The 14,109-nt window shown below is 43.6% G+C and overlaps 2 protein-coding genes across 2 annotated transcripts in view; both read left to right on the top strand.

Annotated features, from left to right (window-relative positions):
- Nucleotides 1-1,103, top strand: part of LOC107570785 (ubiquitin thioesterase ZRANB1-like) — a 5,385-nt gene extending 4,282 nt beyond the window's left edge. The window contains exons 4-7 of the mRNA XM_016257044.1: nucleotides 139-210; nucleotides 291-489; nucleotides 600-720; nucleotides 945-1,103. Of these exons, the coding sequence (XP_016112530.1) occupies nucleotides 139-210; nucleotides 291-489; nucleotides 600-720; nucleotides 945-1,103 (551 nt within the window). The remainder of the gene's footprint in view (nucleotides 1-138; nucleotides 211-290; nucleotides 490-599; nucleotides 721-944) is intronic.
- A 2,522-nt stretch (nucleotides 1,104-3,625) lies between these two features.
- Nucleotides 3,626-14,109, top strand: part of mtr (5-methyltetrahydrofolate-homocysteine methyltransferase) — a 16,938-nt gene continuing 6,454 nt past the window's right edge. Inside the window, exons 1-20 of the mRNA XM_016257043.1 lie at nucleotides 3,626-3,779; nucleotides 5,596-5,807; nucleotides 8,025-8,114; nucleotides 8,205-8,274; nucleotides 8,371-8,463; nucleotides 8,575-8,681; nucleotides 9,371-9,430; nucleotides 9,707-9,801; nucleotides 9,889-9,989; nucleotides 10,116-10,177; nucleotides 10,261-10,328; nucleotides 10,407-10,486; nucleotides 10,582-10,694; nucleotides 11,443-11,622; nucleotides 11,749-11,865; nucleotides 11,987-12,127; nucleotides 12,846-12,935; nucleotides 13,078-13,230; nucleotides 13,577-13,684; nucleotides 13,895-13,995. Coding sequence (XP_016112529.1) covers nucleotides 3,746-3,779; nucleotides 5,596-5,807; nucleotides 8,025-8,114; nucleotides 8,205-8,274; nucleotides 8,371-8,463; nucleotides 8,575-8,681; nucleotides 9,371-9,430; nucleotides 9,707-9,801; nucleotides 9,889-9,989; nucleotides 10,116-10,177; nucleotides 10,261-10,328; nucleotides 10,407-10,486; nucleotides 10,582-10,694; nucleotides 11,443-11,622; nucleotides 11,749-11,865; nucleotides 11,987-12,127; nucleotides 12,846-12,935; nucleotides 13,078-13,230; nucleotides 13,577-13,684; nucleotides 13,895-13,995 — 2,075 coding nt within the window. The 5' untranslated portion in view covers nucleotides 3,626-3,745. The remainder of the gene's footprint in view (nucleotides 3,780-5,595; nucleotides 5,808-8,024; nucleotides 8,115-8,204; nucleotides 8,275-8,370; nucleotides 8,464-8,574; nucleotides 8,682-9,370; nucleotides 9,431-9,706; nucleotides 9,802-9,888; nucleotides 9,990-10,115; nucleotides 10,178-10,260; nucleotides 10,329-10,406; nucleotides 10,487-10,581; nucleotides 10,695-11,442; nucleotides 11,623-11,748; nucleotides 11,866-11,986; nucleotides 12,128-12,845; nucleotides 12,936-13,077; nucleotides 13,231-13,576; nucleotides 13,685-13,894; nucleotides 13,996-14,109) is intronic.

The following is a 14,109-nucleotide window of genomic DNA, read 5'->3' as shown; positions in this document are numbered from 1 at the left end:
CACTCTCCCCCTCTCACACACACACACACACACACACTCTCACTCACACACACTCTCTCTCTCGATGTGAAGATCACTGTAGGAACACACGTGTGCGTGATTTGAGTTTGATGGTTAGTTTTTTCGTATGTTTGACAGATATTGAAGATCTGCCTCCTGCCGTTCAGGAGAAGCTCTTTGATGAAATCCTCGACCGCGACGTTCAGAAGGGTGAGACGTGAGCCGCTAGTGCATTACAGCAGCACACGTGTGTCTGTGTGCTGACCGTGTGCGTGTGTGTGTGTGTGCAGAGCTGGAGGAGGAGTCTGCAGTCATTAACTGGTCTCTGGAGCTGGGCACGCGTCTGGACAGCCGTCTGTACGCTCTGTGGAACCGCACCGCTGGAGACTGTCTGCTGGACTCTGTTCTACAGGCCACATGGGGCATCTATGATAAAGACTCTGTGCTGAGAAAAGCTCTCCATGACTGTTTACACGACTGCTCTCACTGGTGAGACACACACATGCAGGATCTGATAGTGAAGTGTCTTCATGTGCACAACATGGACAAATTCTCTTGCTGTATAATTTTTGGATCAATATTTGTGTGTGTGTGTGCAGGTTCTACTCACGCTGGAAGGAGTGGGAATCGTGGTATTCTCAGAGTTTTGGGCTTCATTTCTCTCTGAGAGAAGAACAGTGGCAGGAGGACTGGGCCTTCATCCTCAACCTCGCCAGTCAGGTACACACACACACACACACACACACAGTCGAGCTCCTGGAGGCGTGCCGTAGGCGGAGCTAAAGAGTCACGAGCACACCTGTTTGACTTGAAGCGGTACTGCACAGATCCATCAGTGTTTGATATTATAGTAATTATTCAGTTCTTAAATCCTGTAATCGATGCTTTGAATGTTCTTGAATCACGCTGAATCAGGTCAATCTTCCTGTTTTCTGTCACTGCAGCCCGGGGCGAGTTTGGAGCAGACTCATATATTTGTTCTGGCTCATATCCTGCGGCGGCCCATCATCGTTTACGGAGTGAAGTATTACAAGAGTTTCCGAGGCGAAACCTTAGGCTACACTCGATTTCAAGGTGAGGCGATCACAAGAGCTCTTTATTAATTTATATCACTGCTGTGAACTGACCCGCACACAGAATATGAGATATATATCAACAAACTTTGAGTCAGCTGGTCACGGCAGTCCTTAAGATACCAGCACAATAACACACTCAGCAAAATATCGTCTAATTATCGTTATCGATAAAATCCCAGAAAATATAGAGATATTATTTTTGCCCAATATCACACACCCCTAGTACTGACCATATTGAAGCAGTGTGTGTGCAGTAACTTAATGAGGGAGATACTCTAAACTGATCGAAATATAAAAAGGAAAGAAACCTGCTGGTATGGGATATTGGCAAAAAAGCTGCGGTTTCATTATTGTTATTGGACATGAAAAAGCTGTATGGAGCATCCCTCATTTACACAGTTTATTTCAGATTTCACAGGAATCAAACCCGTGATTTATGTAGTGACGTCGGCAACTCTGGGCATGTGGCTGAAAGCAGGAATCTTATTGGTTGTCCACCTGTGTTTGCAGCGATCAGGGCTTTAGACTGACGGCTGATGTGTGTGTCTCTCTCTGCGTGTGTGTGTGTGTGTGTGTGTCTGTCTGTCTGTGTGTGTCTCTCTCTGCGTGTGTGTGTGTGTGTGTGTGTCTGTCTGTCTGTGTGTGTCTCTGTGTGTGTGTGTGTGTGTGTGTGTGTGTGTGAGTGTGTGACCAAATGTCTCCACAAGGATAGTAAAGCCTGACATTTTTTACAGTTTGGTCCTCATGAGGGAAAAAATTATTAAAAATAGTAAATGATATTTATCTGAAAGTGTAAGAATGTGTGTGTGTGTGTGTGTGTTCAGATGGGCAGCGAGGAGCAGCAGGAGCGTCTGCTCAGGGATTGGCTGGACTGCTGCGTGACAGACGGCGGGATGCTGGCGGCGCTTCAGAAGAGCAGCAGACGCAGACATCACCCGCTCATCACGCAGATGCTGGAGAAGTGGCTGGATGGGTACCGGCAGATGCACCCGTGTCCCACGCTCTCCGACGGCGAGGATGAGGAGGACGACGAAGACGAGTGACCCCCTGAAACCATTTCAACACTGTTCCACACACGCCCTCTTTCCCAGAATGCAATGCGACCACCCCCAACAACAGCGAGGGCTGAAAATCTTTGTTTAGTCAAATTAATTTTGTTTTTTTGAATTTCTCTCCAGCGAAACTGTACGTTTGTATCCACCGTATGTAATCGTGCTGCATGTGGCTCTTTAAACATGGAATGATGAGAATAAAAGTGTATTAAACGAGCACTTCCACAAAGCACATGTTCTTTAGAGGACTTGAATCTGATCGCAGGAATCAGAGTTTATGATTTAACTCGCACTAAACGATTCAGTATGAAGACGTGCACATTTCTCACCAGTGTTTGTGTTTGCTTCTGTTCTGTCTCTCGCTCTGTTGTTGATTTGATTGTATTTATTTATGTCTTTCCTCTCTCTCTCTCTCTGGATACTGAGCCTCGTGTGAGCAGACGGCAGACTCGTACGGTGAGGAGAGTCGTGAAGAGTTTACTGACATGTTGACCCTGTGATCCTGGACCTCATTTGTGATGTCAGGTGATTCTGAACAAGAGGAGAGCGAATCACACGGCTTTAACATTAAACTAGAAACACGTCTGCTCTCATCTTCTGTCTGCCTCGTTCTTTCCTCTGCACCTGCCAAATAATTGCAGCAGAATTATTAGTCCACAGAAATAATACACATCTTACTTATGGATTCTTACAATGATGGGCCACTTTTTTTTCAGAACAGTTTTTTGGTCTACTTTGCTTCAAGTTTTTCATATTCTGAAGGGTTTTACGGAGGGATTTGTTCATTTTTATTATATTTTATTCCTAAAAACATCTATTTGTTTTCTGTCGACAGTATTTTCTTAGTTATGTTATGTGTTAAAAAGAGAAATCTAAAATCCCTTTAATGTTTAACTTACCCTATTTACCTGGGTGTATTTTTGTCCCACAATTACACAACATAGAGTTCATCAATAATTCACCAAATCAATAAAAATAGTTCACTGTATCTCACTAAAACTCCCCGAGGCATTGTCATTTTTGTCTATTATTCTCAATAGTGATTTTCATTACTCAAATACATTTCAAAATGGAGATAAAATTCAAGGCTGCACAACAAATGCATGATGTGTTCATTAAAGAATCGGTACATTTGAATGAATCGTTCAGGTTTGCGTCTGTTCACTGCGCATGCGCCGAGAGATGACTTTCTCGTCGATTTAACATTAAATCTCACTTTAGACTTGATTTTTTTATGTCATGTTTTCAAAACTTTCCCACGAACACAGATTTTCAATCATTCCCAAAACAGTATAACATTACATCTACTATACATACACGTGTAATATAGATCAAATGAATTAGATATTATAGTTTAAATGAAGCCTTGTGCTTTGCTCATTCTCTTTGCTTTAAGAAATGCATACCATGACAGTAGAATAAACAGATTTATATAGAAATGACTGGTTTTACTGAAGCTGGACTGTGTGAGGTACACAAGAGGAGTCGCGCATGCGCAGCAGAACATGTGTCAGGCCGCGCATGCGCACTTCTCCAACACGTGTGCCGCGCACAGAACTTCTGCAAGAGAAAGTTTGAGTGTGTCTGGGCAGAGCAGAACCGGGTCGCGTCAGGACGATGCCGCCGACGGTTTATCAGAGTTCCGCCGCCGGTGAGTTCAGAGGATCGATCCGGATCGGTTCTGATGCAACAGCTGCTTTCATGAAGCGAAGGACAGAACTCGTGCCACTGATCAAAGCGCGGATTTATGCAAATTAGCGTTTATGTATTTTTATTTTTGCATGTTAATATGTTTTATGAGTATTGTTAGACGTACTAGTCGTGGTAAGAAACGGATCGATCAGGGAGCTCTCGCGCTGATCAGCTGTGATTAGTCGTTATACAGCTGAGTGTCGAGCAGGAGAAACGTGCTGAGAATGCAAGAGCACGATAGAAAACAGTTTATCGGTTAAAGTCAGTGCATTGTTGATTCAGTGATGCTCTGCCAGAAACCCGAGGTGTTATCGATCAGGAGCGCAACTTAACGTTACCTAACTTTTGTGGTTACACGTTACTTGAAGGAGTGTCATAAGACTGATATGACACGTGTCATGAATATGAAGGAGGCTTTATGCGTGTTTATGACAACTGTCATTAAGTGTCATTCGCTCAGTTATGTCATATTTAATGCAAAGATGACATTGTTTGAGATGTCTTCGTTATGGGCTATGGTTAGGGGTAGGGTTAGGTCAAACAATGTCCTCTTTGCATTAAATATGACATAACTGAGCGAATGACACTTAATGACAGGTGTCATAAACACGCATAAAGCATCCTTCATATTCATGACACGTGTCATATCAGTCTTATGCACACTCCTTTAAGTAAAGTGTAACCCCCTTTTTGTGTGTGTGTGGATAATTAGTCCCACCTTGTTAGGCTTGTGGTGTTCTCCTTCAGAAATGACCGGCCAACACATAGTTTATAAATCTCTCATTATCACCAAATCCTTTTTATCAGCTTGCTTTCTTTCGATTAGCACAGGTTTTGTATTTATTTTTGGAACTGATTGATTTTAGGCCTTGTTGATCTGAGCTCATGCACCAGTTTTTGAGTAAACATTGCCAAAATTGTTTAAAAAAAAAAAATTTGTTTTTTCACTCAATCTGAATGTGACACTATTTTCTTTCAAGTTGATTTACAGTTGGAATTTTACATGAACACTTATTTTCCCGTTTATTGCCATGGAGCAGTGTCTGTATTTTATTAAGTGCTGTGTCTGTGTGTGTGTGTGTGTGTGTGTGTGTGTGTGTGTGTGTGTGTCTGTGTCTGTATATGTGTGTGTCTGTATGTGTGTGTGTGTCTGTATGTGTCTGTATGTATTTGTGTGTGTGTGTGTATTTGTGTGTGTGTGTCTGTGTGTATTTGTGTGTGTGTGTCTGTGTGTATTTGTGTGTGTGTGTCTGTATGTATTTGTGTGTGTGGATGTATTTGTGTGTGTGTGTGTGTGTCTGTATGTATTTGTGTGTGTGTGTCTGTGTTTGTGTGTGTGTGTATTTGTGTGTGTTTGTATTTGTGTGTGTGTATTTGTGTGTGTGTGTGTGTGCGTGTATGTATTTGTGTGCGTGTATGTATTTGTGTGTGTGTGTATTTGTGTGTGTGTGTCTGTATGTGTGTGTGTGTGTGTGTGTGTGTGTGTGTGTGTGTGTCTGTGTCTGTATATGTGTGTGTCTGTATGTGTGTGTGTGTCTGTATGTGTGTCTGTATGTGTGTGTGTCTGTATGTGTGTATGTGTGTGTGTCTGTATGTCTGTGTGTGTGTGTGTGTGTCTGTATGTGTGTCTGTATGTGTGTGTGTGTCTGTATGTGTGTGTCTGTATGTATTTGTGTGTGTGTGTCTGTATGTATTTGTGTGTGTGTGTCTGTATGTATTTGTGTGTGTGTGTCTGTATGTATTTGTGTGTGTGTGTGTGTGTGTGTGTTGAGCAGGAAGAGCGCCGTCTCTCCGGGATGAGCTGACAGGGCTCCTGCAGCAGAGGATTCTGGTTCTGGACGGTGGAATGGGAACGATGATCCAGCAGAGGAACCTGGAGGAGGAGGATTTCAGAGGTCAAGAGTTCAAGGATCATCCCAAGAGTCTGAAGGGCAACAATGACATCCTGAGCATCACCCAGCCGCACGTCGTCTACAGCATCCACAGGGTGTGTGTGATCCACAGTCCTCCGCATCGTCACACACACGGCTTCTGCGGGTCTCCAAAGTCTTAATCTTCCCTTCCATGAATGAAGATCTTAAATCAGAGCAGAAGGTTTTTCCAGATTAAGTCGTGGCATTAAATGTTGCAGCGCTGCACAGCATGCATCTCTTCCTCAGTGTTTCTGTCTTGTTTTCCAGAACAAATCTCTAAACATCCTTAAATCAAGACACTTTTACTGCAGACGCACAATGAAGATATGAAGCCTTGTTTTCTGAGATTCTGAGCAAAATGAAGTGAGTTTGTAATTAGAACAAGAACCAATATCTGTCAAAATGGAATGAAAACTTGTTTTCTTTTTGAATTCAGTTGATTTTTCTGAGCCCGTTGACAGATGCTTGTTCTTGTTTTAATCATAAACCCACTTCATTTTGATCAGTTTCTCAGAAAACAAGACTTTGATGTAATTTGGCCTCTCCAGTAACTGTATTTTGATTTAATAATCTTTAGATATTTGTGCTGGAAAATAAGGCAGAACTTTTTTGCAGTGTGATCAGAAGGGTACAGTAAGAGTCATTTCTATATTTTAGAGTTTGTGAGCTTTTTTGTGTGTGTGTAAAATGAATTAAAAAGTAATGGAGATCTTTTAAAGGTGTATTTTCAAACATTTAAGTGTTGCTAATACAAGACGTTTTTACATTTAGAGACCATATTTTACTGTCCCTTTCAATTTAATCCCTAGATTTTCTTTACTTGGTCTTTAAAAGGTTTGAGAAAGTCTTCATTTTCCAGAAGCCCTGCACACAGAGCTAATTAGAATTTTTTTGTTTCTTGTCCTTAATTTAAATTTTTTAATTACATTTCTTATTTGGTCTTTCTTTGATTACTCTGCATATTTTTGCATTCGTGTTAAATTGTATGTCTGTGTGTGTGTGTGTGTGTGTGTGTGTGTGTCTCTTGTGTTTGTGTCTGTATGTGTATCTATCTGTCTGTGACTCTGTGTGTGTCTTGTGTTTGTGTGTGTGTCTGTGTGTGTCTTGTGTCTATCTCTGTGTGCGTGTGTGTCTTGTGTCTATCTCTGTGTGTGTGTGTCTGTGGGTGTCTTGTGTCTATCTCTGTGTGTGTGTGTCTGTGGGTGTCTTGTGTCTATCTCTGTGTGTGTGTGTCTGTGGGTGTCTTGTGTCTATCTCTGTGTGTGTGTGTCTGTGGGTGTCTTGTGTCTATCTCTGTGTGTGTGTGTCTGTGGGTGTCTTGTGTCTATCTCTGTGTGTGTGTGTCTGTGGGTGTCTTGTGTCTATCTCTGTGTGTGTGTGTCTGTGGGTGTCTTGTGTCTATCTCTGTGTGTGTGTGTCTGTGGGTGTCTTGTGTCTATCTCTGTGTGTGTGTGTCTGTGGGTGTCTTGTGTCTATCTCTGTGTGTGTGTGTCTGTGGGTGTCTTGTGTCTATCTCTGTGTGTGTGTGTCTGTGGGTGTCTTGTGTCTATCTCTGTGTGTGTGTGTCTGTGGGTGTCTTGTGTCTATCTCTGTGTGTGTGTGTCTGTGGGTGTCTTGTGTCTATCTCTGTGTGTGTGTGTCTGTGGGTGTCTTGTGTCTATCTCTGTGTGTGTGTGTCTGTGGGTGTCTTGTGTCTATCTCTGTGTGTGTGTGTCTGTGGGTGTCTTGTGTCTATCTCTGTGTGTGTGTGTCTGTGGGTGTCTTGTGTCTATCTCTGTGTGTGTGTGTCTGTGGGTGTCTTGTGTCTATCTCTGTGTGTGTGTGTCTGTGGGTGTCTTGTGTCTATCTCTGTGTGTGTGTGTCTGTGGGTGTCTTGTGTCTATCTCTGTGTGTGTGTGTCTGTGGGTGTCTTGTGTCTATCTCTGTGTGTGTGTGTCTGTGGGTGTCTTGTGTCTATCTCTGTGTGTGTGTGTCTGTGGGTGTCTTGTGTCTATCTCTGTGTGTGTGTGTCTGTGGGTGTCTTGTGTCTATCTCTGTGTGTGTGTGTCTGTGGGTGTCTTGTGTCTATCTCTGTGTGTGTGTGTGTGTGTGTCTTGTGTCTATCTCTGTGTGTGTGTGTATGTGTGTCTTGTGTCTATATCTGTGTGTGTGTGTCTGTGACTGTGTCTGTGTCTATCTCTGTGTGTGTGTCTGTCTTGTGTTTGTGTGTGTGTGTGACTGTCTGTGTCTATCTCTCTGTGTGTCTCTGTGTCTATCTCTGTGTGTGTGTGTGTGTGTGTGTGTGTCTGCAGGAGTATCTGGAGGCCGGAGCCGACATCATCGAGACCAACACCTTCAGCAGCACCAGCATCGCTCAGGCTGACTACGGCATGGAGGACCTGGTGATAGTTTGATTTCATTTATCAGTTTGACATGAGATGATGATGATGTGTTGATTGGTTCAGCAGCCTGTGATGCCTGTTGTGTTTCAGGCGTATCAGCTGAATAAAGCGTCTGCAGAACTGGCCCGGAGAGCTGCGGATGATGTCTCTGCACAGACAGGTCACACAGACGTCTGCCTCTGATCATAGTGTGTGTGTGTGTGTGTGTGTGTGTTTGTGTTTGTGACGTTGGTGGTGGTGGTGTTGTTGTTGGCAGGTTGTAAGCGGTTTGTAGCAGGAGCCGTGGGTCCCACCAATAAAACGCTGTCAGTGTCTCCATCGGTGGAGAGACCCGACTACAGGAACATCAGTAAGACTGACCGCGTGTTTGAGAACGAACTCTGAAGCCAGAGCACGTGTACTGCTCTTCCTCACACCCGTCTGTGTGTGTGTGTGTGTGTGTGTGTGTGTGTGTGTTTAGCATTTGACGAGCTGGCGGAGGCGTATGCGGAGCAGGTGAAGGGTCTGCTGGACGGAGGCGCTGATGTTCTGCTGGTGGAAACCATCTTTGATACAGCGAACGCAAAGGTACAACCGAACTCTCGTACGATCTGACACAGACCACCTTCATCTGAGCATCAGTCAGGCGGTTCTGTGGTTTTAACTTTAGTTAGTGTGTAATGTTGCTGTTAGAGCATAAACAAGGTTCATAAACACAAAACCCCATAAACACAATCAAACCTTTGAAAACAGCTGATCAACCACCCCTTTAAAGTTTCATTAATAAAATAGTGTTCATTTAATTAAACTTATTAACTGCCTATTTTTTTATATATATATATATATATACGCATACATGCATGTGTGTATATTTATTCACACAAATAAAAAATTGGCAGTTAATAAATTCTCAACCAGGAGCCTCAAGATGAGTAAAATGATTTATAATAAGACAAAAGAAGCGTTTAAACCTCTAAAAATCAAGACATTCTTTATTTTAATACATTTTTGTCCGTGAAGAACCAGGACTGGATATATGAGGAAGCCTCTTTTTATTTTTTTCTAATTTCTTTTTAAATGATTTCTAGTTCTGGAGAAATCATGGAAATGTATAAAATCTCTAAAATTTCATAAACATGTATTTAAAAATATATATATTTTATCGGGTAGAAATTGTGAGAAAAGTGGAAAACAAAAAGATGATATTTGGATTGCTGTACATGCTTTATTTCTGTATTGTTTCTCTATGAAGATTTATTAGTGTTTGTTTCTGTCAGGCGGCGTTATTTGCCATTGACAGGCTGTTTGAGGAGTGTTACGAACCTCGACCCGTGTTTGTAAGTGTTCAGCTCTCTTGATCTTCACATCTGTTTCTCCTCATGAGTGTGTTCACTGACAGTTGAACGTGTGCGTGTGTGTGTGTGTGTGTGTGTGCGTCCGTGCATGTGCGTGTGTGTGTGTGTCCGTCTGTGTGTCCGGCCTTCCGCGTGTGTGTGTGTGTCCGTGCGCGTGTGTGCATGTGTCCGTTTGTGTGTGTGTGCATCTGTGCGTGTCTGTGTCTGTGTGCGTGCATGTCTGTCTGTGCGCGCGTGTGTGTGTGTGTGTGTGTGCAGATCTCTGGCACTATCGTGGATAAGAGCGGCCGCACTCTCTCGGGTCAGACGGGCGAAGCGTTTGTCATCAGCCTGTCTCACGCTCAGCCGCTGTGGTGAGAGTCAGTCGGTCACGGACTCCTCTTGTCGTTTCTTCAGTGAAGTTATATTTGTAAGTGATGTGTTATCTCTCTGTCTGTCAGTATTGGTCTGAACTGTGCTCTGGGAGCGAATGAAATGCGCCCGTTCATTGAAGCGATAGGAAAGAGCACGGGAGCGTTTGTCATCTGTTATCCAAACGCAGGTGAGCTGATAACCAGATGCACCTGACGACTGTCTGGAATGATTATTGTCCCATAATGCACAAGTGTCACATGCTTATGCTTTAAATAGAGTCTGTATGTTCTCTGATCTGTGTGTTGATTTCCAGGGCTTCCCAACACATTCGGAGGCTACGATGAAACCCCTGACGTCACAGCGTCTCATATGAAGGTCACTCAGTGTTACACAAACCCTGTGAATGTGTGCGATGCTCAGACTCGATACTCATGATGTTCCCATGTTGTTTGCGGCAGGAGTTTGCGGTGGATGGTTTGGTGAATATTGTCGGTGGCTGCTGCGGAACGACACCTGATCACATCCGGTGTGTGTGAACGGTTGATCCTGACGGCTCTGGAGTGTGTGTGAGTGTGGAGATCACTGAACTGTGTGTGTGTTTCAGGGCGATTGCTGAAAGCGTGCGTCACGTCAAACCCCGAGTTCCTCCTACAGACGTGTACGGTGATTATATGCTGCTGTCAGGTGCGTCTGCTTTTCACCTCTCATTAATAATTGTATTTTAAATAATAATTGTCTATATAAAGTATGTTTTTGTTTGTCCTGTCGTGTGTGTTCAGGTCTAGAGCCGTTCAGGATCGGCCCATACACAAACTTTGTGAACATCGGTGAGCGCTGTAATGTCGCTGGATCACGCAAGTTTGCCAAACTCATCATGGCTGGAAATTATGAGGTATTTTGGGGTGATATGAAGTCTTAAAATCATAACATGCATGCAGAGCCCTGTGACAGACTACTGGAATACATCTACTGCACACAAACCTTCTTCTACCTGCTTGTGCATAACAAAAATAAACACCGGTATTCGGTATGAACCGGTGTACCACCCAGCACTAGACTCAAAATATCTTCTTTTGTGTTCCACTGAAGAAATAAAGTCATTCAGGTTTAGAATGACATGAGTGTGAGTAAATGATGACAGAATGATCATTTTTTGGCTGAACTAGTCCTTTAAGTAAAGGCATCTAAAAACGAGACATTAGAGAAACTTAACCTTGTTTCAGTGTTGTTGGTTTGTAAGAACACACTGACCTCTGTGAGAACAGGCAGTGTCCCTGTGTCTCTGTAACCCCAAATAAAACCTCATATCCAGAGGCCATTAAGACTACTGTGAGAATACGGTTACCTATTAATACGGTATAACAATGAAATATGTGCTGAAATATGTTCATATACATGAGCTGTGCTGTTTTAAAGCTACAGCAGCAAAAACAGTTGTGAAGATCAGAGAGACACTCTAACATTGTATAATATTGTCGTCTTGCATTATTGACAATCTGTTTTCCTGTTTGACACTAAAGCTGCTTTGACGCGATCAGTACTGCATAAAGGTGACTTGACTTAACATGTAGAATAAATAATCTTGAGATATTTCTTTTTGAGATTTAAACCCCTGAGGCTCATCCGCTGGTGTGTTCTAGGCGACAGAGACGGATCAGAAGGTGAAGATCTGCTCTCGTGCGTATCACCTGCTGATCAGTCAGGCGGGCTTCAACCCCAACGACATCATCTTTGACCCCAACATCCTGACCATCGGCACCGGCATGGAGGAGCACAGCATGTACGCCGTCAACTTCATCAGAGCCACGCAAAACATCAAGGTCCGTGGGACGGTTACTGACGAGCCGCTTTGGGCTGGAGGATCGCTGTATTAACCATCTCTGTGTGTGTGTGTGTGTGTGTGTGTGTGTGTGTGCGTGTGCGTGCGTGCGTGTGCGCGCGCGCAGGAGAGTCTGCCGGGCGCCAGGGTCAGCGGTGGTCTCTCCAACCTCTCGTTCTCCTTCAGAGGGATGGAAGTCATCAGAGAGGCCATGCATGGAGCCTTCCTCTACCACGCCATCAAGGTCAGTGCGTCTCCACTCACGGCTCAGGAGGTGTTTCCTACTGCAAACTTGCGTTTAGTGTGTGTGTGTGTGTCTCTGTGTGTGTGTGTGTGTGTGTCTCTGTGTGTGTGTGTGTGTTCAGGACGGCATGGATATGGGAATCGTGAACGCTGGTAATCTGCCGGTGTATGACGACATCGATAAAGAGCTGCTGCTGCTGTGTGAGAACATCATCTGGAACCGAGACCCAGAGGCCACGGAGAAGCTCCTGCTGTACGCACAGGTACAGAACCAGAGCCGGCCCGGTCTAAACCAGCACTCTCAGTCTCTGGACAAAACCGTAACAAACAGCCTGTCTTGATCTTAATGGAGTCAGTTATTAGGTGCAAAAACTTGAAGCAGGAGGTGTTTATATTCTGTCATTCAGAACGAATCCAGTCGGATTTCATATTCTGAAAATTGTTTATATGAACCCAAAATTATTATAATAGTAGATATTCTGAATATACACTTCTGTTCAAAAGTTTGGAATCAGTAAGATTTTTTATGTTTTTAATGAAGCCTCTTCTGCTCATCAAGGCTGCATTTATTTAACCAAAAATACAGAAAAAAATGTAATATTGTGAAATATTATTACCATTTAAAATAACTGTTTTCTATGTGAATATGTGTTAAACTATGATGTATTTCTGTGATGTGCAGCTGTATTTTCAGCATCATTACTCCAGTCTTCAGTGTCACATGATCTTCAGAAATCAGTATAATATGCTGATTTATTATCGATGTTGGAAACTGTTTTGCTGCTTAGTATTTTTTAGGAACCTGTGATACTTTCAGGATTCTTTGATGAATAAAAAGTTACAAAAAACAGCATTCATTTAAAATGTCAATATTTTCTAACTTTTAATTGGATGATTTGTTGGGATTGTGTTGATGTAACCTGCGCTGTAACGAGTCTGTGTTCCTCATGTTGTCATGTGTTTCTGCTGTGGTTGGTGTAGAATCACACTAAAGGAGGGAAGAAAGTGATTCAGACGGACGAGTGGAGGCTGGCCAGTGTGGAGGAGCGGCTGGAGTACGCACTCGTCAAGGTCAGAGCCATGAACACAAACTCATGCTGCACACTCGTTTGAGACACATTTGAGTGCTATTTCAACACGGTTTCAGAACGTAAGTCTCCAGCGTGATGGAAGATCAACAGACGTGTGTAAAGCGCTGTGAATGTGTTCTCAGGGTATAGAGAAGTATGTGGTGGAGGACACGGAGGAGGCGCGCGCTCAGACCGACCGCTATCCCCGACCCCTGCGCGTCATCGAGGGCCCGCTCATGAACGGCATGAAGACCGTCGGAGATCTGTTCGGAGCCGGGAAGATGTTCCTACCTCAGGTAACAGAAAATCACTGAGGATGTCACCGATTCATATCGAGGAGCTTCAGCAGAGAAGCTGAAGATGTGGAGTGAGGGACAAGATCCTTTAACATCCATGGAATCTTTTCATTCCACAAAAGGTTCTCTAGTAGAAAAATGTTCCTCTGATTATTAAAACGTGCTTCACATTATGAAAAAATGCTAAATTCCCCTTTTGGGCTTTTATTTTTTGAGAGGGTTCATTGATGCAAGATTATAAACTTGTGTTTTCTAGAGTAACTGATGAAATATTGAGAATAAGAGCAGGAACATGAGTTTAGACGGTAAATAGAGTCTTTACAGGTCTGTGTTTGCGTGTCGTCAGGTGATCAAATCGGCCCGTGTGATGAAGAAAGCTGTCGGTCATCTGATTCCCTTCATGGAGAAGGAGCGGGAGCAGATGATGTCCGCCTCCGGCTGTACTGAGGATGTGGTGAGTTCTCTCCTCACAAGAGATCCGTGTGGTTTATAATAGTGAAGCTCTGCACAGAGTTACACATGAATAACCCTTGAGCTCTCACTGAAGTCAGAGGAGCCTGGTGATCTGATCACACGTGTGCAGAATGATGTTCTCTCAGTTCAGCTGGTCTGTGGCTCGCATGAAGATCTGCTCAGACTTACGGAAGCTTGTTTTGTTCTCCAGGACCCATATCAGGGGACGGTTCTGCTGGCCACAGTGAAGGGAGACGTTCATGATATTGGAAAAAACATCGTAGGTGTCGTGTTGGGATGCAACAACTTCCGGTGAGTCTGAGATGCTGACGGGGGTTGGGGTGTGTGTGTGAGTGAGTGAGTGTGTGTGTGTGTGTGTGTGTGTCTGAGAGTGTGTGTGTGTGTGTGTGTGAGTGTGTGTGTGTG

Source organism: Sinocyclocheilus grahami, unplaced genomic scaffold, assembly GCF_001515645.1.
Source record: "Sinocyclocheilus grahami isolate Dianchi unplaced genomic scaffold, SAMN03320097.WGS_v1.1 scaffold1505.1, whole genome shotgun sequence".
NCBI classification, from domain to species: domain Eukaryota; kingdom Metazoa; phylum Chordata; class Actinopteri; order Cypriniformes; family Cyprinidae; genus Sinocyclocheilus; species Sinocyclocheilus grahami.
The sequence above is the reverse complement of the archived record's forward strand: the minus strand, read 5'-3'. Positions and strand labels throughout refer to the sequence as shown.